The 26,379-nt window shown below is 38.0% G+C and overlaps 3 protein-coding genes across 8 annotated transcripts in view; all 3 read left to right on the top strand.

The window, feature by feature from the left end:
• Window positions 1-4,450, top strand: part of LOC109068889 (acid-sensing ion channel 1B) — a 160,565-nt gene extending 156,115 nt beyond the window's left edge. For 5 of the 6 annotated variants that reach the window (XM_042712328.1, XM_042712327.1, XM_042712329.1 and 2 more), the window contains 2 exons: window positions 2,201-2,302; window positions 2,820-4,450. In XM_042712328.1, the coding sequence (XP_042568262.1) occupies window positions 2,201-2,302; window positions 2,820-2,915 (198 nt within the window). In that variant the 3' untranslated portion in view covers window positions 2,916-4,450. Of the gene's footprint in view, window positions 1-2,200; window positions 2,307-2,819 lie in introns of all 6 variants that reach the window. The other variant, XM_042712326.1, reaches the window with a different exon arrangement.
• Window positions 4,451-9,139: 4,689 nt separating this feature from the next.
• Window positions 9,140-16,526, top strand: smarcd1 (SWI/SNF related, matrix associated, actin dependent regulator of chromatin, subfamily d, member 1). The gene is made up of 13 exons (XM_042712331.1): window positions 9,140-9,406; window positions 10,812-10,984; window positions 11,126-11,168; window positions 11,520-11,642; window positions 11,778-11,900; window positions 11,999-12,115; window positions 12,227-12,328; window positions 12,414-12,575; window positions 13,219-13,316; window positions 13,394-13,529; window positions 14,461-14,583; window positions 15,077-15,178; window positions 15,286-16,526. The coding sequence occupies exons 1-13, from the start codon at window positions 9,224-9,226 to the stop codon at window positions 15,337-15,339; spliced, it is 1,539 nt and encodes a 512-aa protein (XP_042568265.1). The 5' UTR covers window positions 9,140-9,223; the 3' UTR covers window positions 15,340-16,526.
• Window positions 16,527-17,309: 783 nt separating this feature from the next.
• Window positions 17,310-20,370, top strand: LOC109046843 (glycerol-3-phosphate dehydrogenase [NAD(+)], cytoplasmic). The gene is made up of 8 exons (XM_042712346.1): window positions 17,310-17,464; window positions 18,302-18,479; window positions 18,703-18,843; window positions 18,938-19,076; window positions 19,195-19,307; window positions 19,376-19,612; window positions 19,693-19,799; window positions 20,084-20,370. The coding sequence occupies exons 1-8, from the start codon at window positions 17,424-17,426 to the stop codon at window positions 20,178-20,180; spliced, it is 1,053 nt and encodes a 350-aa protein (XP_042568280.1). The 5' UTR covers window positions 17,310-17,423; the 3' UTR covers window positions 20,181-20,370.
• The last annotated feature ends 6,009 nt before the right edge of the window (window positions 20,371-26,379 follow it).

Below are 26,379 nucleotides of genomic sequence, written 5' to 3'. Positions count from 1 at the left end.
TCCACTTGAGACCCCTTGCCACACTCAGCATCTGAATGAACGGAGTGTAAAAATATCATTAGCTTTCAAGCCTTTGCTCAGGATGTGATTGCTTTCAAGATATCAATACCTTAAAGCAAAGAGTGGAATTATCTCTTGATTGGGAAAATTGTCATTGGCTATGATGATAGGCAATCGAGCAGGCAGGCAAGCAGAACAGTGCAGAAGCAGACTACTAGAATCTTGTCAAAGCAAGTTGAGGACTCAGTGTTGTTGGCAGATGCAGTGCTTCGAGCATTATGAAGAAATAATTTTGGTGTGCATGCAGACACTCTGTCATTAGCATCTTAATCAACTCAACGTCTGCTAAGAATATTGTCCTCTGAACTTCTGTTGAATACAAAAGAAATACATACTTCTGAACTGCAGAAAATAATTACACACTTCAGATGGCGAAGTTGTGTTAAAGGCATTGCAGCATCATTCCCCCTTTTGACAATTTTCAGTTTAAATCGTTAAATGTATGTTTTTGTATTTGACCATATGGCCATTTCAGATGGCAGTGTTGATTTTAAAATGTTGAATATATAGAAAAATACCTCTGGTGCCGTGAGTCATAAATCATCACAATACTCATGATTCTGCTTAATGTTATATTGGTGGCAAGATCTTTGCCAAACCCCCAATCCTGCAATGCATCAAGACATATGACTTTAAAAACAGGGAGGTGGTGCTAGGAGAGCTATTTTTCTTGTCTGTTCTCTAGGACGCTCCTTGGGTATATCTGTATGGCAGTGATTGATAACAGATCACACAATCTTTTACAGGAAGTGCTGACTTGCACCTCTTCGCAACAGACTCATATGAGCCTTTGGAAAACAAAAGCAAAGGCGCAAGCATTCAAGGTGTTTCTGCTGAAAGATAAAAGAGACAAAAAATGAAATGTAAAACGGATATTTCATTCAAGAATGCAAAATGTGTCATAACTGACTTACCTTAAATGTCGCTTCAAACATGAATGACATTCTTTTTTCAGTAGAATGCAAAAGGAGATGTTTAGCAGACTGTTCATACAGCTTTATGAAAACAGTTTCTGCATTCACAGAATTATTTCATTTATCTCATCATTCCCAATGAAGAAATGTGGGATGTTTTGGGGGCCTTTATCAGAAATAGAGAGAGAAAAAACCTAGACTGCCCAATATGCGTATTTTATTCTGACCAAAATCACACATTACATAGTAATTCATGATTTTCAATTTGTATGTACAGTACAGACCTTTTTGGGGGACTTAACAGTAGTGGCTAAGGTCTGGACAAGTCTTATGAAGCAGTATGACAGTTTTGCATGAGGTAAATATTATTTAGCACCTGAGACATTTAAATCATTTTTAGTGATTTATCTTCCCAGAAAAATGCTTGCATTTGGGGTTCTTTACCCAAAACCATTCTTGTGGAAAATATAAATAAATCTAGCAATGCACCAATTTTGATAAATTGACACTCCACGTGAAAAGTCCCTAGAGTCGGATTCAGACTCAACGGCAGGCTCTGAGTAACGCCTGTGACATTAGGACACAGATGGAAGACAGGCTGTCAGATATGGCAGGTGGAAGCTGGCATCATTTGCAGGAAATGAGACACAAATACTGTCAGTTCCAGGACTTGTGTTTGTGTAATCTGGCTGGTTTAAACTGACTTCTGGTACATGACAGCCAAAAGCCAATAACAAACAATACATCATCCATCCATCGTGTTGTTCTGTGTGTCAGGAGGCCCTCATGGGAACTGGGGGGAAATGCCCCAGTTACGAGTTCAAATCTGTTACTTCATACTGTTTCTGTCAATCTCTAGTAAAGCAGCGTCTGGAGACAAGAACATTCTGAGTTCCTGGAAAATTTCCGAATGTGTGCTTTACTCGAGAAAAAAAGATGCAAATAGGACTTGCCTAGTCAAACCCCCAAAGTTTTCAGTTCCATGCATCCATTTCTGCCATTCTAATCTCACAATGGATGTTTTTCTGCAGTTATCCTTGGATGTTACATTAGCATTTTTTACCTTTTTGTTTCATGCTTTTCTGATTTATATCAGATGTTCAAATAAAATTTCCAATAAGATCAAAACCTTCAAAAAAAGCTCTCCACATGACTATCCATAGCTGATATCATAGTGTGAACCAAACAGCAGGTTTTACCTCTGGGTTTGTTTTCTCTCTTCAAAGGTGATCAAGTTCAAACTGTGTCGCTGTGCCAAAAAGAAACACCAGCGGAGCAGCAACAACGATCGAGGAGCCGTTCTCAGCCTGGATGACGTGAAGCGTCACGTCAGTAACTATCACACCAGTATCTGTGTTGGCCAATAAACTCATACTTACAGACAGTAAAGACTATGTCCAGAATAGTATACTGTCATATTACTCATACTATATGTCTGCAGTATTCAATATGTTTACTGTGGACGTATGCAGTTTTTTTAACCAGAAGACCAACTACATTATATGCCTATACAACACACAACACTACATGAGGTGCTGCATCCCACAATGCAACATGCTCAGCTTCCATTGCCAGAAATATTAGTTATATCAACTGTGTTTTTTTTTGCATTATCTTGAGTTACTATTTGATTAAACTGACAAAAGCTCAGACATTTTTACACAATTGTATTTTCGGAGATGGTAACTGGATGCCACTCGCTGAATTCACATGTACAAAATCAGGTCATGTTTGAAATAGTTTTTGGGTCAAACAGTGTAATGTTTCAGATTCTATTTATTGCCTAATTTTAGGAAGTATTCAGTTTACACTGTACAGTTTCTGAATATCTATCTTTCCTTTCAGGCTCCCTGTGACAACCTTCATACCCCGTCAACCTACCCAGCCAACATGCTACCTCACCATCCTGGCCAGGGCAACTTCGAAGACTTCACCTGTTGAGCGTAAAGTAAGAGCCTGACAGAAAACAACCAAAGCTGACCACATCAGTACGGACCCCATTCACAACCGGACATTACGGAACAACCTTATGGATCTGCTACACACTAGAAAACCATAATTTCTTGAGATATATCCAGGCGTCAGAGGAATGATACCAATCAACAAAGTATATTTTCACTAAAATGTTCCATGGAAAACTTTTGATGTTTTTTTGAACATTTCAAGGAAATACTGCCTCAAAAACAAAACTCCTTGAAGTATAAGAAATTACACATTATGTGACTTGGACATCGAATAGCTTTCTGCAGCTGGACCCTGATGCCTTTTGTGTACACAATGATGACTCTAAACTGTCTTAAGACCAGTGGCTTACGTAGGTCAGTAGATATAGCGCTTATTCACTATATGTAGCCTCATTTGTCCAATCTGCTGGATCGATTCAGCCTCAGTGTATCTCACGGGAATGTAACTTCCCGAAAACCGTGGCCATTACAAGTGTTAAAAGGGGGGTTTTGGGATGCTGGAGGGTTCAGGTCCCATATGACATTGTGTTACAGATCTCATCTTGTAAATGCATGCTGGTCGTCTTGTGCATGTTTTTAGTTTACTTAGATTTCATTATTACTATCGCCAAGTTTGCCTCAATTATATACAAGTGTTAGAAGATGGTGTAAAGTTTGTTTTCGTGTGTATATGCGTGCGTGTGCAGGTTTTACTGTTCTTGTGGGGACTAAATTTCTCAATGACCCCAGAATAATGGCAAGCTGACAAAACTACAGAGCACATCTCTTCAAGGATACAACTGTTCAAAAAGAAACTAATCAATGTATAAATTCATATCTAAAAATGCCAAAACGTTTAGGATTAGTCTGTTGTATAATCAGCATATATGACTAACAAGAAATGTGAATAGGAAGTCCCCAAAAGATATTTGGACATAAAATATTCATGATTCATGATTGTTTATGTGTGCATGAAGGTGTGACTGAACACGAATGTTTGTGACGAATTTTTCATCATTTGCGTGGTCTTGCTGGTCTGTTTCTGGATGAAATCGTTTCCAGGATCTGGAATGTAACAAACCAAAGAGTTTGTATCGCTGGGTGGATCAGACCGATCGCTCGTACGGCACACCAGTCACGAACGCTAACTATTGTAGTGGTGCGTACATATGTGTGCATGTATGTCCGTGTGAGACTGTTATTCTTGTCTTTATTTGGATTCTGTTAATGAAAACTGAACTGTACTTTTAACAACTTATAGTTTATTTGAATTCTGTACTTGCAAAGACGTATGTTAATGTCGCAAACTTCATATCAAAGCACAAACAAGACCACCAATATGTAAAGGTGATGTTAAAGAATGATAAAATATTCTTATCCGTGTATTCATAATAATCAGCAGATTCATTAGTACTCTTATTCTTTCCCTTGTTTTTTTACTACAAACGTACATATTGCCTGATAGTGCAGTCGGCAGATAATAGGCTGTTCTATTTATCTATGAAGGTATAATAAATCTCATTCATAATTTTACATATGTCTCACTGTTAATTCATTCAGCTTTAAGGTGGATGTCAGTAGATTGTTCATGTTTAACTTCAGAAGTAGAAGGAGAATAATTCTTCAAGATGTATCCACAATTAACGGACATGTACAAGACTGCAAGCTTACAATACATTTCTTTAGCCATGTTGAAAAGTAGTTTTACTGTATTTTAGTATAATTTTCCATTTCCACCAACAAAAGAACACAGACTTTCAATAACTCTTAACAAAACTGGACCTCATGGAAATTATTCAGCTGCAGTATTCTTTACAAAAATGGACTAAAAATGGTTCTGAATTTCAAGTGGGTTCCGATTTCGAGCCTTACTGTTCACTTTCCTCAGAAGTATTCATGAATTCAAACGGCAGGTAGAATTAATTTTGAACCTACATTATGGAAAGTAGAAAGAGGGAGATGAAAGATGAAGGGGATGTTCATGAGCATCAGACGGTGTCAGGATACAGGACATGAGTGCATGAGCTGAAAGATCAAACCCAAGAGGAATAAGAGAAAATCCAAACATGAGACATCCATCAAGATCGTTGGAGGACATCCGACCCCGACTCTTCTCAGGAAAATGTATATTAAAGTGGCCTACTGGCATCAGAACCATGATTAAATATAAACCGCAGTTCACGTATAACAGGACTGCATTGTCCAAAGTCACCCACAGGCTTTCGATGTGGCCTCGCGGTGGTTTAGAACATGTTCTGTTTGTTTAAAGGAAGTTAAGGACATCACAAATGACTGATGAATGTCATTTCATTCTGTCGTCTCTTGTGCTGATGTGGGAACATCTCTGGCAGATATAGGGAAAACTGCCAATGACTTCAGGCAGCACAACCCAACCGTCAGTGCATCCTGATGAGGATCTTGTAGTGCAACACTAGTGCCTTTGAGACGTACCTTGTCCTCCAAACGCATCAAATATACACATTTGGAAAGATGCATTTAGTCTTGATTCGGCACAGCTGCTGCTGTTGTGAATGCGCAATTTGTTTGGGGTTTCGAACAAATATCCCTTTAAAGCCACATCCCAATTTTTCAAACTATCCATCCTAAATTGTATGCAAATGATTTTGTGCATCTACAATCACAGTATGTTAAAAAATACAAAAAAAAACAAATCAAAATGTATAAGTATGTGTAATTCATTCTTATTCATTAATAATAAAAAAAAAAAAAATATAAAAAATTAGTAATAATATGCTTATTTTAGCTGTCAATGCCAATGCTAGTTGTATATGGTACATTTTTAACTAAAAGAAAACACTGTAGTACCATGTCCAAAAAAACAGTAATACTGTGGTGAAAAAAAAGATTCGAACATGTTTTATAGTTTGTGATTGATGCGTGTCACCTGATAGATGCTACGTTCCTATAACGCATTATCACATTAGCGGTGTCACTTAATTTTTCAGATCATCTGAAACTGTGAAAATGGAACTACCCTACAAGCCTCTTTGAGTTCATCACACTGGTACTCGCTCATTGAAAATGAGTTACTATTCATTTCCCATAATGCAACTGTCAAGAGTTTCTGCCCTTGTGCCAATTTATCCTGTCGGATCTTCGTGGCACAATTAGAAGCTGCAGCCATTTGTCACTGATAAGAGTGTCATCGTGCTCTTTGAGAGGATTAATAAGAACTCCAAAGACTGGCTCTTTTTAACCGGGTCGACTGGAGAGACCATCATTTGCTTTCATGCCAGTTTTGCATGCATCCATCGTATTTAGAAATTCTGGCATGTGTCTATGTGTCATCAGTTGCCCACTAGGTTCATCAATAATCTTTTTGTGCTGGAGGACACTGAGATACCATTGGCAACAATACTTTGGCTTTGGCAGCAAAAATCTTAACATATCAGTTTTAGCTAACAGGAAAACAAAAATATGCAAGAAGCTACAGTAAATAAGCTCTATTTAGTTTGCAGTACCTACATCATCACTGGCATATACGCTGGTGTTCAGGTTACAGTGAATTGATAAAAGTTATTCACAGTTAAATAACCCTGTGAAGAGTCCTCATGGTTTTATCCTGCAAAAAGACAATAAAAATCTGATTAAAACGATGTAAAATTTTACTCACTTATTCAATCCAGCATTAACTGCTGAAAATAACGACTATATGGTGATTCTGAGGAAAAACACTGTTGGAACATCAGCTGTGACTAATATTATGTACTTTACATAAATGTCCTCAAACTCTGCTAATAATAACATCTGTAAGCAGTTTATTATTATTATTAGAAATAGTCATACGAACACGAAACAAAGGACGAATCTCACATTAATAATATCACGTCTACATATCATGAGGGATACTTTTACTAAAATTATATGTTATCGATGAAAATAATTTATTAAATAGCTTACATTTTGACGGAGCTGAAAGTGACGCTTACCTCACCACAAACTACTTTGCGCGCGAACTGAGGAAAAAATGACATCACGCATGCGTCAGTACTAGTATACAGTTAAATATGCGATTTTAATATTGTAATAATATAAATTATAATACATGTACATTGTATATTACAATTCAAAAATAGGTTTTTGTTCGATTTTGATAGTTGTAATATTTTTGAGGTGCATTGTGTGATTTATGGTCGTTTCAATAGACATAAAATGATAACCATAATAGCTATGCCTGGACAATATCGTGGACACAGCATCTGTTTAAGAAATTAATATATTAAAATGTCTCAGAGAACTGATCTAGTTCGAACTTTATTCACTTTATCACTTCGCTCTTATTTTCAACCATTAACAATTTAGTTTAGAAATAGCTAACAGTGAGATATCTTCATTTTGTGTTGATATAGCTTTGGCAGAATATATATTAACTTGATTTTAGTAAGTTTTGACAAGATAATGGAGTGTTAAATGTCCATATGGTATATTTGATGTTCATATTTGTGTTTATTGATCAGAAGTGTGGGTGGGAAGCAGGCTGATTTATATAATACAAATGAAATCCAACAAAACCTGCTGTTATCAGATCTTGTTCCTTCATATCTTTTTCTTCTCTCACAATATGAAGTCTCAATAACAATAAAGTACCTTCTTTTATCAACATAATCACAAGTGAAGGGAGTAAACCTCATAAAGATGCCCTTTGCAGCATAAACTGAAGTGACTGAAATGAAAATAGCAGCAATTAAAACACTGTGAAAAACTGCTTTGAAAGGAAATGTTCACATTTACAGTATAAGGACAAACAGGTACAGGATGTGATCAGTTTTTGAGAGCATGAAGGATTCCCAGAAACTTGGAATATGTATTTATTTATTTATTTATTTAAAGGCCTGGGAAGGTCATTTTTTTTCTCTATAGTCTCCACTGAAACATTTTACCAGTAACATCACACCTCATACACATATATTTGCTCAGTGAATTAAGGGATTGATTTTAGAGTGCGCTAATGGGAAATAGTTTAATGATATCATCAGAGTGTTTGTGACCGCCGATGTGTGACTTATGGATACTGACGCAGTCGGCAGGAAGCCGATCAGCCCTTTTAATCAACTGCAGTGAGTGCTTAGCTGAACCACTTTGTGTGTGTATAAATCTGTGCATGAGGATGCACGCTCAAATGTCAAAATGAAGGACGTAGAGAGAGATGCTTGAATCCTAAATTACATGTGATTCTGATGTGCACTGCCGTGGACGGAGCTTTAAAAGTCATTTTAACCATTCAGAGTTGTGTTTTATTCACACAACCACCATAGATGATGACCTTTGACTCTTTCTCATAGTTCTCTCCTATTTTATGTTATTGTGTTTTTATTTACAACAATCTAAATTCAAATAGCTAAGAAAAGTGATGAAGCACAAATTTAAAAGAAAAATTAATTGTTGTGTTAGTGGTGTTTATACTTTATTTTCATATATATAATGGATATTATTATATAAAAATATTAGACCATCTCAAATTCTAGCCTGATGACTATTTATAGGCGTTTGTCTCCCTCTTTTGGATATAGTGTGAATTTATTCACATCCATTTGGGTCAAGCGTAAAAAACTCTTAATTTATATATTGGAGTATGTTGATTGTAATTTTAAAATTTGTATGTTTTTTTTTTTTTTTTTTTACTGTAAACCAGGAGTCAAAGTTTTTGTTCCAGAAAATTTAATTTACATTAAAGCCTTTCAGTACTGAATGCTTATTATTAATAAATGTAATATTAATATAAATAAATGAAAATTTTCATTATTAGAAATTTAAATCAGATAACATTACAATACATAGCCTACAACAAAAGAAATAATAATAAATGAAATTAATATATATATAAAAAATATATATAACGTTAAACATTGAGATTTTATTTTATTTATTTATTTATTTATTTATTTATTTATTTATTTATTTATTTATTTTTATTTAATTAAATTTATTAAATTCCCGTATAGACACATAAATCAATAAATCATACAAAATACGAATTAAAGTCTACCGGAAAAACTGACTATAGCGGGTTCTTATCTAAAAATGTATGTTAGGGTAAAATAATATAGAGTAAATAATAATGTTATAATAATATTAGTAAATATTATATAAAAACATAATAAACAAAAAAAATTTTTTTTTAAATCCTAAGCGATCAGATGACGTCAGCGCGCAAGCGGGATCTCTCTACACATCTCGCGAGACTCCGTCACGCTTCACTGTTGGTGCTCTTCAGCTCTCGCGATACTCGTTCACATCTCACCGGCGGTGTTGCTCTGCTCCGTCTGTTTGCGGCTCGGGGAGAAGATGGCGGCGCGTAACGTTAGTGGTTTTCAGCCTGCGACACCCGGAGGCGGCGGAGCCCCGATGGGGCCCGGGCCTCCGGTAGCCGGTGCTGGGCCCGGTATGGGTCCCGGTACGCCCTCGGGACGGATGGTACCCGGCGGCCCGCAGAACCATATGTATCGACCACCGATGCCCGGATACCCGGTAAGGCGCGAGGAGAACAAAGAAGCACCCTAACCTAGACGGAGGGCTTTGGTTTTAATGTTTGCATGCAGGGCCTATAGGGTTATTCAATGCATCAAACATTCAAACTGTTTTGAATCGAATTAAAAATGTTAAAATGAGAATATCTTGCATTATTATGCTCGCGTGCTGTGGTATTGATTTGAGTACCGTGCAAAGCATCAAACTCCATTTTTCTGATGTATAGCCCAAACCACATGATTTGAGTATTTCTCTTATAATTTGCATAAATAAAAATGAATCAGCAGTTAATTTTGATGACGTTAAGAGCGTTTCCGCAGAAAAGCTTGGATTTGTAAGGCCTAGACTAGGGCCTACAGGAGCATCATCCTGATGGATTTGTTGCATTGATGGCCAGTGTTTATGTAGATATTACACATTATATATTATGCGTGCAGTGTGCCTGAGACCACCAGTGGAAATACTTCTGGTTTGCGTTTTTCTGGCTGAACACATATTTATAATTTCTTGAACTATCAACAAACAGTGTACGCGAGAAGTTGATTGTTGATAGAAACATGGATAAGTCAGAATGATAATGTTCTTCAGCATGATTTGTGCTGCAGTGACTGTTTTTACAAAGAGTTCAGTTGATCAGCGACGTGTGTTTTATTACTGACCCAGAAACTGTGTACTGTTTGTGTACTTTATTATGGCTTAAACATTAAAAAGCTACTTTTATGGCCTCTAAAAGCTATTGTATTGTTCAAGGATTCTAGAAACGAATCACAAGTTTCACATTAAGGAAAAAATGGGGAGAATCTGTGCTGTTGCGTCTTGCATTCTGGGATGGATTAGGTTTTGGTTTGCTGTTTTTCTTCCTTGTGTGTGTGTGTAGACTTCAGTGAAACCTTGAACACATGCTCTTTTATTTAGGATTTTTTTATTTTTTTTGTGCATTTTTGTGCAACTTCATGTTTGAGTTGCGATTGAAGGTTGTTTATTCATACATTGCAGTGGAACAATATGATTTTGTTTGCACTGTTAAGTGCCCTTTCCAGCATGAATAGACTACAGAGGCGAATGGTCAGCTGGAGAAATGACACTGTTTAACAAAATCATATCACTGAAAAACTAAATGCTTTGGTAGTTATTATGGCTGCCTTTTTTATAAGCACAATTTTCAATCTAAATTTCAGCAACTTATATCTCATTTTCTATCATTAAATCCTTATATGTAAATACTTCAATTATACTTTATATTATTGTTGGCGTTTATTTAGTCAAATATTGATTTGTGCTGTGATATATGCTGACAATTCATATTGCTGTAGAAATACCAAGCCAGAACAAGAAATCACATCAAAACGACTGATCTCCTTATTTTTGTCCATTCGGTTAACCGTTTTTCGTTCCTATCTTGCAGAGACCGGGAATGCCTCCAGCCAGTCGAATGACCCCTCAGGGACCCTCCATGGGACCCCCAGGTTTCGGGGCCAGTCCAGTGTCCCGCCCCGGTATGCCAGTCATGGACCCGTCCCGTAAGCGACCGCCACCAAATCAGATCCAACAGGTCCAGCAACAGAATCGCAACCAACAGTAAGTCCAGTTAACGCCTCACTTGATGAAATAAACCTGATGACTTTGCTAGTGTGTAACAGAAATCATTTGAAGTGCTTAATTGGATATGTCTCTCTCTCTCTTTCTCTCTCTCTCTCTCATGTTGCTGTTTTTTTTTAGTGCCAAGAAGAAGAAAATGGCAGATAAAATCCTACCTCAGAGAGTAAGTGGTCATGAAATTTATTTTTAACTCATCAAATGTGTCTGAAGAGTCTTCAAGATGTGTAACTAGTGGCATAATTTGTACAGTACAAGTAGGTAGCCTTGATTTATTTATTTTTTTGTTTGAAAAAAGCTCTCCAATTTGAATGTAATCAGTTTGTTTTTTCCTGTGCACTTTTTCAACCCATGCGAGTAAGAAAAATCTTGATAGATGATATTACCCGAGTGCATTATTCAAAAAGAAATGGAGCTCTAAGACTGGAAAACTAAAGTTGTGCAGATTATGATGAAAACTGGAGTGGTTCAGAACGCTGTTTAGATGATCTTGGTTTTGTCTGTGGCTTTCTTTCAGATCCGAGAGCTTGTTCCCGAGTCTCAGGCATATATGGACCTGCTGGCGTTCGAGAGGAAGCTGGATCAGACCATAATGCGCAAAAGACTTGATATTCAGGAAGCTCTCAAGAGACCCATCAAGGTACATGCAGATCCTTTACCAACAGTGTCCTGCCTGTCTTCGGACTCCTTTAGAGGAACAAAACTGTGACTGAGCTTGACTCTTGAACTACAATTGATCGAGATACATCACTTTATATCTGTTTGATCTGTGCAGCAAAAAAGAAAACTCCGGATATTTATCTCCAACACCTTCAACCCTGCCAAACCAGATGCAGAGGACGGCGAAGGAACAGTTGCATCTTGGGAGCTGCGTGTGGAGGGACGACTTCTTGAAGACGTAAGCCAGATTCTGTCATTTCGCAGTGATTCAAGATTCTATGTAGAGGTACAAGATTATTTCTCTGAATAAACTCTGAATGCGTTTCTCTGTATCAGACTGCTGTGTCCAAGTATGAAGCCACCAAGCAGAAGAGGAAGTTTTCTTCTTTTTTCAAGTCTTTAGTGATCGAGTTGGACAAAGACTTATATGGACCTGACAATCATTTGGTGGAGGTGAGATGCAGAACAGTGCATTTCTCAGCTGTGGTATTCTCCACTAGATCTCTTTTGTTGTCACTTTTGTGCCAGTTTTCAGTCATTCAGGAGTCATTGTCTTGATTTCAGTGGCACCGAACCGCTACAACTCAGGAGACAGATGGATTTCAAGTGAAGAGGCCGGGAGATGTTGGTGTCCGTTGTACTGTACTGCTTATGCTGGACTACCAGGTGAACAGAAACTACCAGCAGGTGGCGCTCCACACTGTTAGTATTTGTGAGTAATTATGACTGAGACAAATTGTTCTCTTTCTAGCCTCCTCAGTTTAAGTTAGACCCCAGACTTGCCCGGTTGCTGGGGATCCACACTCAGACCCGGCCCGTGATCATTCAGGCTCTGTGGCAGTACGTGAAGACCCACAAACTCCAGGACCCTCATGAACGAGAGTTCATCAACTGTGATAAATACCTCCAGCAGGTAACAAATATTAAAGTTTGTCTTTTGGATGCTTTTACCTCAGGTGTCTCAGACTGGTAATGCCTGCTTAGACTTAAAGCATCATATAAGATAGTTGTTCAGTATTGCTTTTTCAAATTATCTTGCCTTTTTTGTGTTCGATATGAGTCAGATGGTTAAATGCAGCTTTTAATCACTAAAGTCTCCACATCTCAAATATAATCCAAAAGTGGCTGCAGTTCTAATGGCTTCAGATCTGATTTATAATCCAAAACGCATGATTTGTGTGTTTCTCTTATAATTTGCATAAATTAATAAAATAAATTGCTGTTTTTACTTATTCTAGATCTATTATTTCTTGTTCTAAATCTATTAAAATCCAATAATTGACAGTTCTCCTTGTTCAAGATGTTTGAAACCCAATAATTATTGGTCCTTCTCGTTCTAAATCTTTGAAACCCCAAAATTGATGGTTCAACTCATTCAAGATCTTTGAATCACAATAACTGTCAGTTCTTTTTAAAACCCAATAGTTTCCATTTCTCTTCGTTCAAGACTCTTTGTTACCTCAGTTCTTCTCATTCTAGATCTTTGAAACCCAGTAATTGTCTGTTCTAATTCAAGCTCTTAGTGATCCAATAATTGTTGGTTGTCATTGTTCTAGATCTTCGAAACCCAGAGGATGAAGTTTTCTGAGATTCCTCAACGGCTGCATGCACTACTGATGCCTCCTGAGCCAATCATCATCAACCATGTCATAAGGTAACCGTCAGTCACACACATGATGTCACTCATTCACAGTTTCTGTGATGCAACATCTAAACATCCTTTTGTATCAGCGTGGATCCCAATGACCAGAAGAAGACAGCATGCTACGATATAGACGTGGAGGTGGACGACACCCTGAAGACCCAGATGAACTCTTTCCTGCTGTCCACCGCCAGTCAGCAAGAGATTGCAGGCCTTGACAACAAGGTAGAAAAGTTTTGCATGTGACCGAAAGCCTCCAAAACGTCTTTTTTCAGGCTAAATAAGCAGTGCTTAAAGTGCTCCGCACATCACTGCAGGGGCGTGTGCCGTCATTGCCTTTGCACTGTTGTTTTGTTATATATCCTGTGCTTGTCTGCTGCATATTAAAGTGACTCTTGGCAACATGCCAGTCGGATAGAAGCCATAGAGTGGTCCGGGAAAAAAAAACATCCTGCTTTGTCAATTCCAGACATGTTTAATTTCATTTGTCTCCGTTGGTGAGAAACTTGAGTAGTTTAGTAACCACTTCAGGGATAGCAACGGGACTCATTGTGGTTACATTGTTGCCACAGTTACTCTGTGCTTGATGTAATCATGGTTTTCAGCTCGAGTGATTGCGAATTGGTGGAATTGCTAAAACAAATCAGCTGTGGGTTAAAGTTCAATTCCTTTGAATTCCACTATAAAAGTTTATATGGCACCACATTCAACCAAAAGTGGATTTGTGATTAATTTGCTGATTTCGCATATTATATTATATCATATCTGCATAGTAACATCCAGGCTCTTTAAAATATTGGACAACCACTAGTGTTTATAAATTTGTAAGCATTTGTAATTTCTGATCATATTTGACTAAAACGTGCTGTGAACTTTCACACACTTGAGACCATTCCCCTTTGACCCAGTTGAACCTCTAGTCAGTTTGCAACAGTCAAAGTCAGTGGTTGACCTTTGTATTTATGAAATATCAGGCTACAGTAAGACCTGCATGATGTTAACCAAGATGTTTGTGATTGCTCTTATACAAAAGTTTGATAAAGAACTTTATATTGAGTACACATTCAACCTAGTAAACTAGAACTAACTGTTGTTTGATTAAAATGTTGCATAACGGTAATCATGATCCCACATGTATACTTGCTTGATCCCTCAGATCCATGAGACCATCGAAACCATTAACCATCTGAAGACTCAAAGGGAGTTCATGTTGAGCTTCGCGAGAGACCCGCAGGGCTTCATTAATGACTGGCTCCAGTCCCAGTGCAGAGACTTGAAGGTGAGACCAAATGCTTCAAGGAGAGTGGCATCTAAAACACTTAATTTGACTTAACTTTTTGCCCTGGTTCCATGATAATATTGTGTTTTTTATGGACGCGTGAATTTGGAAGTTCCATTTTATCTTATACAACCTGCAGGGTTCATAAATGCTTCTGCTAAGCTCTGAGTTCGCTAGTCGGAAGAGGTTGTCTAACCTTCGCCCTGAGCTATAGTCTTTATCCATCTGTATGTTTGTTCTGCTGAGTGTTAGTTAGTGGACTGACTGGACTTGTAATGATTGTGGGGGTTGGGAAAGTGGTTTATAAAGCTTGCGGCTGTTTGCTCAATCCTAATTTATCAGTCTAAAAACATCTGTTGCAAAGCAGTTGCTATATTTCCTTGGGATTGGACGTTGTGACGAGTTTCTGAAAGTGTGTTGCTCCAGACAAAAGCCATTAATCAGTAACCGTTAGATCTTGTTCTGTTGACGTCTGAATTCGATGTCCTTGCAGACTATGACAGATGTGGTTGGAAACCCCGAGGAGGAAAGGAGAGCAGAGTTCTACCACCAACCCTGGGCTCAGGAGGCTGTGTGCAGATATTTCTATTCAAAGGTGATGCTTTTACACTTATTTAGCCACTGTGAAATTTGAAATCTCAAAGGTTGCATGGAAAATCGGTCTCCTTTTTATTGACGTTTCTCTCAATCTTGTTCTCTCAGGTTCAGCAAAGGAGACAGGAGCTGGAACAGGCTCTTGGCATTCGAAACACATAAGCAAGCTCCCGGCCGTTACGACACAGGACCAGAGGGGGTTCTGGGTAGCAAATGTCCTGCTGCTCTGTGCTGCAGACGCTGATCACTACAGTTATATTACAGTTTATCTTGTGCTGTCCTGCTGTAGCTTCCCAGGAATAACCCTTATACAGAAATGACCTTATTTTTGTTGTGACTCCGCCAAACTGTTGTCTGCTGTCATCTTTATTTTTACATATTTCAAGGTTATAACGCGACTGAATGTTTGTCAAGGAGATTTTGCGATGCTGTCACTTGTAGATTTCTGACCAAACTGACAGGGTTTATTAAATAATTTTAATTATGTAACTAAATTCCAAATCGCAAGAATGCTCTTAGATATGCTAAAGTTTGAGCCCATTCGCAACTTTACATATTACCAAGTCAGCAAGAGTTACTTTTTAGAGGGGTCATTGTTTTATTTTTGAAGTTATCGATATTGTCTTTGATATTTTAATGTTCTTATAATATGAACTTTATGAAGATCTAGTCTAGTTAAGCATAGATGACTGATAATGACATAGTGTAGTACCTCAGCTCTGTGAAGATGAATTATTTGGAGGAAGTTCCTTGAACAAGTCTGTTGACATGAAAGGCGAGCTCACTTGTTAGCGTTTTCTACAACGCTCGATATACGATTTTTTTTTTCATCCGTTTAATAGTCGTTTAGGTCCACAAGATTAGATGTACTGCTGATCGACCTGTTTGATGATAGATCTTTTGGTCACAAGCTTTTTTCCTGTACTCTAAAGTACTTCCACTCTAACCTCGCTGTGATATGTATTAATATATTTAGAGAAATGCATTCATGGTTTATTGGTTCATTTGATTAATTCGTGTCATTCAACTTGTCACTCTATGTGAACAATATGAAAAACCTGCCAGTGCAAGAACTAACGGGTCGTGTCTACCCACAAAACATCTAGGGAGAGGGTCAAGAGTTTTACTGCTGCAGAGAGGCCGTGGGTTCTTCCACTCGAGTGATTCAAAGCATTCAGAAGTGAAGTGCTAAAGACTTTAACATTCTGGGCAGTTTGTTGTTTTCCTAAAGTCATGTATTTGTTTTGATTTTTATATCTTACAGTCTTGTTTTTCTTTAATGGACCAAATGTTGTATTTCTCTATTAGTCCTTGTGTTATAATAAAGATAATCTTGTATCAATGCTCAATGTAAAGTGTAATCGGTGTCATCGGGAATTAGAACTGTAAGCGATGCAATACTCGGCACACATTGCCTACATCTGAAAGAGCCTTCATCTGGAAAGCATCTCCTGTGTACAAACGTGTAAACGTCTTTCAGATGTCAGTTTTACATGCATTCTAAATCATAAACATCCTAAAGACATCTTCTAAACGTCTATTTGACATTTGATAGGAGACGTCCTATAGACGAATTGCTGCCAAGCAAACACTACAAAATACGTCTTACAGACGTTAAATTGACGTCTCCGTGATGTATGTTTGCAATCAGGCTCACATTTTTTGGCTTTGCCAATTGTTAAATGTGTAGTTAAAGAAGCACAGTTTTGGCGCCTAAATGCCAACTGAACTTTCTGAAAGATTAATTAGCACAAACATGTTTTCTGTACTTTTTAAGTGAAAAAGGTCTGATTTGTTTGTTCAAATAAACAATTATTATTATTGTTTATAACATACTTACATTTCGACGAACCGTTACCTCAGGAGTCTCTTTTGTGTGAGAATACGAGGTCGCGTATTTAACTTGTGATTGCAAAAATCGTTACAAAATGCTATTGACGCTTTTTCTGTGTAATAGCCTAAACAGAAATTTCACTTTGTTCTTTCGAGTCTTAACAGTTAAACCCCACGTAATTCGGAACCTAAATAGAGTACGAGTGATGATACTAATAATAATAAATCATTGTGGTAAGTCCTGTCTTGAGTTGCGCTCATGTATGAGAAGAAATCAGCCAATGCGCGTTAAGGGGAGTGAGGCGCGTTCACTGGCTATTTAAAAGCGCGCCCACAGGGTTGTCACCGGTCCATGAGCGGCTCTCAAACACACCGAAGTCTTACAGGCAGTCCAGCCGGGACAGACGCGCAGCATGGCGGCCAAGAAAGTCTGCATTATCGGCTCTGGCAACTGGTGCGTGGCATTTTCACTGCGTGATTGTTTTACACTGTTTTTGCTGGCTTATGTTTTACAGTAATAATGCAAAGCTACTGGCTGAAGTACATTTGGAAACGGCCTGTTTTAAGGTGCAAACGGAATTTATTTCTATTTTAGGAAATTGAATAAATAGAGTTGCACGGATTCCCTCTGCGGATATCAAGTGCAAACCTATCGGAATATCACAGATAACGTAAAAATTATTTTGTATATGATGTATTAAATTTTTTTGTATGTAATGTCGAAATGTGCATTGTTTGGCTTGCTGAGATAATATTTGCTGAGTAATGATTGACCCAGGTTCCAGTGATCCTCATTAAACCAAAAGAATAGACTGCAGTCTTTTCTTTCTGACCCATAAACTTAAGGCTGTTTTATGGTGTTGCAGAGCTGTAATGAACTGTATTATTATTATCATCCATAATTGGTGTCTTAATTGCATGTTTCATGCTTCCAGTGTTAGAGGATTAAGTTTATATTTAGAAGTATTTGTTTATGATTGCAGACACAATTTTAAGAGTTGTATAATGTTTGAATATCTTCAAATATATCTATCGTACAGTACTTACCAAAAACCAGTGGTAAATGCAACAACGTTTACCACTTTAGCACCTGTCCCAAGTTGCAACAAAGTCAGGAGCCGACCTGTAGTTTAGAGAATGTGTGTCACAGTAATGAAGTTCTCTTCTAGTTATTTTGCTAATTAAGCCCTCAGTAGATGTGCAGCTGTCATTACTTAACCCAGAAGCAGTACTGGCTGCTGTTTATCCATTACAGTTTGTCTGTAATGTCAAAGTTCTTTAATTTCCTCAGGGGTTCTGCCATTGCCAAGATAGTAGGCGCCAATGCAGCAAAATACAACACGTTTGAAAGCACAGTGAACATGTGGGTGTTTGAGGAGATGGTCAACGGACGCAAACTCACCGAAATCATCAACACCGAACACGAAAATGTAAAATACTTGCCTGGACACAAGCTGCCGCCCAATGTGGTGAGAACACAAAGCATCTCTAGAATCCTTCAACTCTTTAACCATTATTGCAATAGTACATTTAATGCTGCAGTGGAAATTTAGAAATCAAGCAGTGAGTTATGATGTAAAGAAGCATATCTTTGCTTACCAATCTTGAAACTCATAGGAAAAGAGTGTGAAAGTGGTGTTTGATATAAGAAAAGTGTAATAAAACCAGTGATCAATGGCTGTTTTTCTTTAGGTGGCGGTTCCAGATCTGTTGGACGCAGTAAAGGGTGCAGATATTCTCATTTTCGTCATCCCTCACCAATTTGTGTCCCGAATCTGTGACACCATCAAGGGTCACATCAAGACGGACGCTGTGGGAATGTCCCTCATTAAGGTTTCCTCATATGCATTTTTTTTATTTTCTGTAGTTATGTTTCAGTTTGTATCTGGACCTGCAGCACTGTTATATCACTGTGTGTGTTTCAAAGGGTGTGGATGAGGGTCCTGACGGACTGAAACTGATCTCTGATGTCATTAGGGAAAAACTTGGCATCACCATGACCGTGCTGATGGGAGCCAATCTGGCCAATGAGGTTGCTGATGAGAAATTCTGTGAAACTACGATTGGTAAGTACACAAAAATGGAAATATTACTACGTTTTGGTAATGACAGAAGGAAAATGTGCCACTAACTACGTATATACAGCCACTATATTTCTTTAAATAATAATAATCTTGCGTTTAGGGTGTAAAAGCAAAGCTCACGGACCCCTGCTGAAGGAACTGATGCAAACACAAAACTTCCGTGTGACGGTGGTGGAGGAGGCTGACGTTGTTGAGATCTGTGGGGCGTTAAAGGTAAAAATCCATCCATTCAGTTTCTGAAGCATTTAGCTGAATAAAAGTAGTAATGGATTTTATTGTAGAACATCGTCGCAGTGGGCGCTGGTTTCTGTGACGGTCTGGAGTTCGGTGACAACACCAAGGCCGCCGTGATCCGTTTGGGTTTGATGGAGATGATCGCCTTTGCTCGATTATTCTGCACGGCCAGTCCGGTCTCTCCCGCCACGTTTCTGGAGAGCTGCGGCGTCGCCGACCTCATCACCACCTGCTACGGAGGACGCAACCGCAAAATCGGAGAAGCGTTCGCTAGAACAGGGAAAGTATGTTTTTGTCCTTAGGATTAAAAGTTACACTCTTTTTCAGTGTTCTTGTGCATCGCTAAATATGTGTTTGTTGTCAGTCTATCGAAGAGCTTGAGAAGGAACTGCTGAACGGCCAGAAACTTCAAGGTCCAGCAACCGCAGCGGAAGTTCATCAGATCCTCAAACACAAAAACCTGGTGGAAAAGTAACTATCTTTGTGCTCTTCACAATCAGTGCTGGGTAGTAAGATTATCTCATTTAAATCAATGTGAAATATGAGTTAGGTCAAAAGTAATCTAAATGTAATCAAAAGGTAGCCTGGTTATATTACCTATAATGTGTAGTGTGATGTTACTAACTACATTTTTTTTTGTCATGTAACAGACTTCAATTTGTAAGTAATCTACCCAGCACTGTTCACAATATGGAAAACATATTTTTTCCTATTATTCTTTTTTTTTTATGTCAACTTTCTCTGTCTCTCTGCAGGTTCCCCCTGTTTAATGCAGTTTATCAGATCTGTTTCCAGGGTCACCCAGTCAAAGAGTTCATCACCTGCCTACAGAACCATCCAGAACACATGTAAACATCATTACGGCTGTTTTAGTTGTTTTTTCATTAACACATTATGAAATATTTGTCTAAATGTTGTGAGTTAACAGTACATAACATTTTATTTTGGATAAAATGCGTTGTAATGGATTTTTGACCTGTTTTTAAGAAACAAACTCAAACAAAGTATAACAAACATTACTCATTAATTAATCATCCAGCCAAAAAAAAACTTAAATAAAATCCATCAAAAAAAATCCTAATCCCTAAGCTGGAAGACAAAGTTTCTTTTTCCATGTGCCATAAAAACAGATTTGGTTCACTCTTTGGGTCTGCAAGTTTGTTCATGAAATCATTAGTGATTTCAGAAATGACTGAGAACGAAGCTAAGATTGAGTCCAGTGTGTCTCTGTACATCGATATTACTCACTAACACGCACATGGAATGTGACCTTTACTTTCCACAACTCTCTCTGACGCATGTTCACCTTTAACATTTTAGGGGTTCAACCTTTGACCTTTTCTTGAGAGCAAGTAGCTCCTTACATAACGCAGAATGGAGTCTTTCAGTTGCTAACGTTTAGCAAACTGGACTGATTTAAATTGCACTGCAGAACAGATCTTATATTTACACTGAATATTTAAAAAAAATTAAAAATGTCCATTTAGTGATTGCACTGTTTTGATTCAACGTTAGAATCATGTCAGGTTCATTTTCAAAACTTTCTTTTCATATTCCAGATGGGAAAGATCAGTTGTGTGTCTTAGTTTTGGGCCTGTGTCTTGTTTTGATTATTATTGGTTCTTTAGCTCTTCCTCTATCAGAACAGCAGCATCTATTAATAGCGCGCTCTATTGGGTAAAAGTTTCGTGCTATTTTTGGAGAGGCGATTTTCCGCTTTGGACACTAGAGAGCGATGATGTGCTTGTGATGCATTTGCTAAAATGTCCAGAAAAGCACATTGTGTGTAATACTGTGAGCTACTATATGCAATCAGGGATGGGCAGAATTTCAGATACATGTATTTAAAATACAAAACACTGTTTTGTCTTTTGTATTTTAAAGCCGTTGGGAAAAAATCGAATGTAATTTGTATTTAAATGCATTTAAGATTAGTATTTTTATATTTTGTACTTTGTACCAGTCAGCTTCTTTATCAGGGTGCTGATTTAGTTCAGACATGAACTCCCCACAAACCCACATTTATCACGTGAGCTGCAGCTTTATACAACTCCATCCAGCATTGGGTGAGTGACTTTTCTGGAATAAGATAAGGTGTGGATGTCATGGTCAACTGTACTTGTTTATTAATGTTAAAATATTGCATCATTCAGATTTACTTTCAGTTAACATAAAAAGAATAAAAGAGCTCCAGTAAGGGAAAAATGTTGCTATATATAGTTTTGATAGTTAATCGTTTTTTTATTTATTTATTTATTTATTTTTTTTATCAACTAGCTTGTCAGTGTTTAAAGCATCACTGCATGTTAGGGCTGGGTGATCCCAGCAAACATTTGGACGTTTAATGACCGTTGAAAAGACGTCCCTCCGACACATCCCATCATGGTTGAAAAATAGTTCCAAAATGAAAGTTGAACGGACGTCTTTGACGTCATCTGTGTAAATGTAACACATCTTGACAAAGGTTCAAAATCAGTCCGGTCAGACCTGAACGTCCATAAAACGTTTTAATCACGTGTACATCACAAACAAGAACACAATATGTGTGGACATAAGCAAAAAAGAAGCATGTTCTGATTTAGCACATTTTATTATTTTGAACAGTTTAGCATCTGTTAACCAAACTAAAATACCAATTACAATCCATCCATCTTCCGCTTATCCGGGGCTGGGTCTCGGGGGCAGCAATCTAAGCAGAGTCTCCCAGACTTCCCTCTCCCTAGACACTTCCTCCAGCTCTTCCGGGGGGATACTGAGGCGTTCCCAGGCCAGCCGAGAGACATAGTCCCTCCAGCTGTCCTCGGACTTCCCTGGGGCCTCCTCCCGGTGGGACGTGCCCTGAACACCTCCCCAGGAAGGCGTCCAGGAGGCATCCGGAACAGATGCCCGAGCCACCTCAGCTGGCTCCTCTCGATGTGGAGGAGCAGCGGCTCTACTCTGAGCTCTTCCCGAGTGGCCAAGCTCCTCACCCTATTTCTAAGGAAGTGCCCAGCTACCCTACGGAGAAAGCTCATTTTGGCCGCCTGTATCCGGGATCTTGTCCTTTCGGTCATGACCCAGAGCTCATGACCATAGGTGAGAGTAGGAATGTAGATTGACCGGTAAATCGAGAGCTTCGCCCTGCAGCTCAGCTCCTTCTTTACCACGACAGACAGGTACATCGACCGCATCACTGCAGAAGCTGCACCTATCCGCCTGTTAATCTCCCGCTCCATCCTTCCCTCACTCGTGAACAAGACCCCAAGATACTTGAACTCCTCCACTTGAGGCAGGAGCTCTCCACCAACACTGAATTATTATATAAAGGGATAGTTCACCCAAAAATGAAAATTCTGTCGTTTACTCACCCTCATGTTTCAAACCTGTATACCTTTCTATGTTCCGACGATATTGTTTTTGCATTTGCTTTACTGGGACAATGACGGACAAGAATATTCAAGATGATAAAATTCTAGTTAAAAAATTAGTTTTTCAATGAAATCTTTGTATCCACTTTGGATTTCTAATAGAAGTTTACAGGCCTACCATTTTCGTCAGAAAAATTATTTAATGATGGTCATTAGTGAATAAAAAGTGCTGAAATACTCAATCTTGAACTGTATTATTATTGTCAAAAATGTCTATTTTCGCAGTATTTTTTTATTAATGTTTTTAATATATAATAATATCAATCAATATTATTTATTTAATTGCATTTATTTTTAAATACTTTAATCATGTTTATTTAAAAATAATATTAATTAAGATTATTATTAATATTTGAACATGTGGCATATCCACCTTGCAGAAGCCATTGTTGTCATGTGACAAGAAACTCATAAAACATAGAAAACCCTCATCATAAAAATATGTTTGAAATCATTGCTATTTATAAAATCAAAGTGGTGTAAACAATTTTAAACTGTATAGAACCGACAAGAATTCAAATATTACATTTCTGAGAATGCGTTCATGTGTTTTTTTTACTAGAATAAGACGGTTTCTTTATAACATGTCTTTATTAATTTTGTCACTGACTTACACAGTTGTCTAATAAACAAAGATATTTGGAAGAATGTTTGTAACCAAGCAGATCTATATGAGTGTGTTTCTAACAACTGTTAAAACTTTGTATCTACGTCAGCTTGTCATATTTCAATTACTAGACTTATAGGCAATGTGAATAGGCAATGTGAAAGGTTACTATCTGTGCACCCCTCTTTTTTTTTGTTCACCCGTTAACGTGTGGGTTATTCGTGAACTAATCTAGGCTAAATCATCTGATTAATTCATGTAATAAATAATAATAATAATAATAAATAAATAAAAGTTTGACTATGTTACCTAATCTGCAGTTTTTTGTATGTAAACTTGAATGCATGTACTCCAACAGGCTATTTTTATTTTATTTTATTTTTTTACTGTAAATTTAAATGGAATATTGACTGTACTTTTGGATAGACTCAACCTTCATGTCATATGCTAGACATTATGCTATTTTAATAAAAAGAGAAATATGTAACCAGTAGTTTACAACCAGCCAAGAGGCTTCCCACACTAGAGGAAAAACAAGATAACAAATGTCCTCTGAGATTAGAGAGGCATCCGCTCCAACATCTGTGAGAAAAATAAATGTTATTTAATAGTCACATACTCTACTGTCCTAAGTGTTGCGCTGAATTTATTTGTTTCTATTAACCTAAATTAGCAAAATTTGCATCTAACATAACAGAAAAAATCTTAAATCTAGATAAAATGCTATAATAATAAAATATAAAATAATAAATATCATAAATATATTTCAAGAACACAATACTTCTTTTCACATAAATTTTAATGGTATTTTACAAAACAAAATCAATATTTACATTATAGTACCCCACTGGTAGATTCACAAGTGAGGGTTGTGTAAACAAGACACACGGATATCTATATCTATCCTGCAAGGAAATGTCCTCTACTATATGAAAAGTGAAAAGTAAGGGAGCCCGAATTCCTTCTTCATTCCCTTCCCATGTTTATATAAACAAGTCCCGCATTGTCGTAGCCACCAAGGCATCATATTCCATCAAGATCTTGTCAGTTCATTGTTATGATCCCGCGAATACTGTTTTGTAAGTGAAGTGAAGTGATGTGACACAGCCAAGTATGGTGACCCATCCAAAGTGCACACACACAGCAGTGAACACACACACACCGTGAACACACACCCGGAGCAGTGGGCAGCCATTTATGCTGCGGCGCCCAGGGAGCAGTTGGGGGTTCAGTGCCTTGCTCAAGGGCACCTCAGTCGTGGTACTGCCGGCCCGAGACTCGAACCCACAATCTTAAGGTTAGGAATCAAACTCTCTAACCATAAGGCCACAACTTCCCCAAATTTTACCATTGTATTGTAACTCCCTTTTTTTTGATGTTTGTTTGTTTTTTTAATGTATATGGGCAGATATCGGGCTCTGCTGTAGTCAAGTCAAGTCACCTTTATTTATATAGCGCTTTATACAAAACAGATTGTGTCAAAGCAACAGAACATCATTAATTAGGAAAACAGTGTGTCAATAATGCAAAATGACAGTTAAAGGCAGTTCATCATTGAATTCAGTGATGTCATCATTGAGCTCAGTTCAGTTTAAGTAGTATCTGTGCAATCATTTGCAATCAAATCAATGATATCGCTGTACATGAAGTGTCCCCAACTAAGCAAGCCAGAGGCGACAGCGGCAAGGAACCAAAACTCCATCAGTGACAGAATGGAGAAAAAACCTTGGAAGAAACCAGGCTCAGTCGGGGGGCCAGTTCTCCTCTGACCAGACGAAACCAGCAGTTCAATTCCAGGCTGCAGCAAAGTCAGATTGTGCAGAAGAATCATCTGTTTCCTGTGGTCTTGTCCCGGTGCTCGTCTGAGACAAGGTCTTTACTGGGGATCTGGTGCTCATCTAGTTGTCCTGGTCTCCGCTGTCTTTCAGGGCTGTAGAGGTCCTTTCTAGGTGCTGATCCACCATCTGGGCTGGATACGTACTGGATCCGGGTGACTGCAGTGACCATCTGATCTGGATACAGACTGGATCTGGTGGCTACGGTGACCTTGGAATAAGAGAGAAACAGACTAAAATTAGCGTAGATGCCATTCTTCTAACGATGTAGCAAGTACATCAGGTGTTATGGGAAATGTTCCCAGTTCCGGTTTACCTAATTAATGCAGCCTAAAAATCCTATAACGGATTTGGATATTAGAAGCGTGTTAGTGTGTTACGTGTAAGCCAGGTTAAAGAGATAGGTCTTTAATCTAGATTTAAACTGCAAGAGTTTGTCTGCCTCCCGAACAATGTTAGGTAGGTTATTCCAGAGTTTAGGTGCTAAATAGGAGAAGGATCTGCCGCCTGCAGTTGATTTTGATATTCTAGGTATTATCAATTTGCCAGAGTTTTGAGAACGCAGCGGACATGGAGGACTATAATGTAACAAGAGCTTGTTCAAATAATGAGGTGCTAAACCATTCAGGGCTTTATAAGTAATAAGCAAGATTTTAAAATCTATATGATGTTTGATATGAAGCCAAGGCAATGTTGACAGAACCAGGCTAATATGGTCATACTTCCTGGTTCTAGTAAGAACTCTAGCTGCTGCATTTTGGACTAGCTGGAGTTTGTTTACTAAGCGTGCAGAACAACCACCCAATAAAGCATTACAATAATCAAACCTTGAGGTCATAAACGCATGGATTAACATTTCTGCATTTGATATTGAGAGCATAGGCCGTAATTTAGATATATTTTTGAGATGAAAAATACAGTTTTACAAATGCTAGAAACGTGGCTTTCTAAGGAAAGATTGCTATCAAATAGCACACCTGGGTTCCTAACTGATGACTAAGAATTGACAGCGTTCTAGGTTATTACATGCAGAGTTTTTAGGTCCTATAATTAACACCTCTGAATTTACCAGTAAGAAATTACTCATCATCCAGTTTTTTATATCAACTATGCATTCCGTTAGTTTTTCAAATTGGTATGTTTCGCCGGGCTGCGAAGAAATATAGAGCTGAGTATCATCAGCATAACAGTGAAAGCTAACA

This window comes from Cyprinus carpio, chromosome A22 (assembly GCF_018340385.1).
Source record: "Cyprinus carpio isolate SPL01 chromosome A22, ASM1834038v1, whole genome shotgun sequence".
Classification (NCBI taxonomy): Eukaryota; Metazoa; Chordata; class Actinopteri; order Cypriniformes; family Cyprinidae; genus Cyprinus; species Cyprinus carpio.
This window is presented reverse-complemented; position numbering and strand designations above follow the sequence as displayed.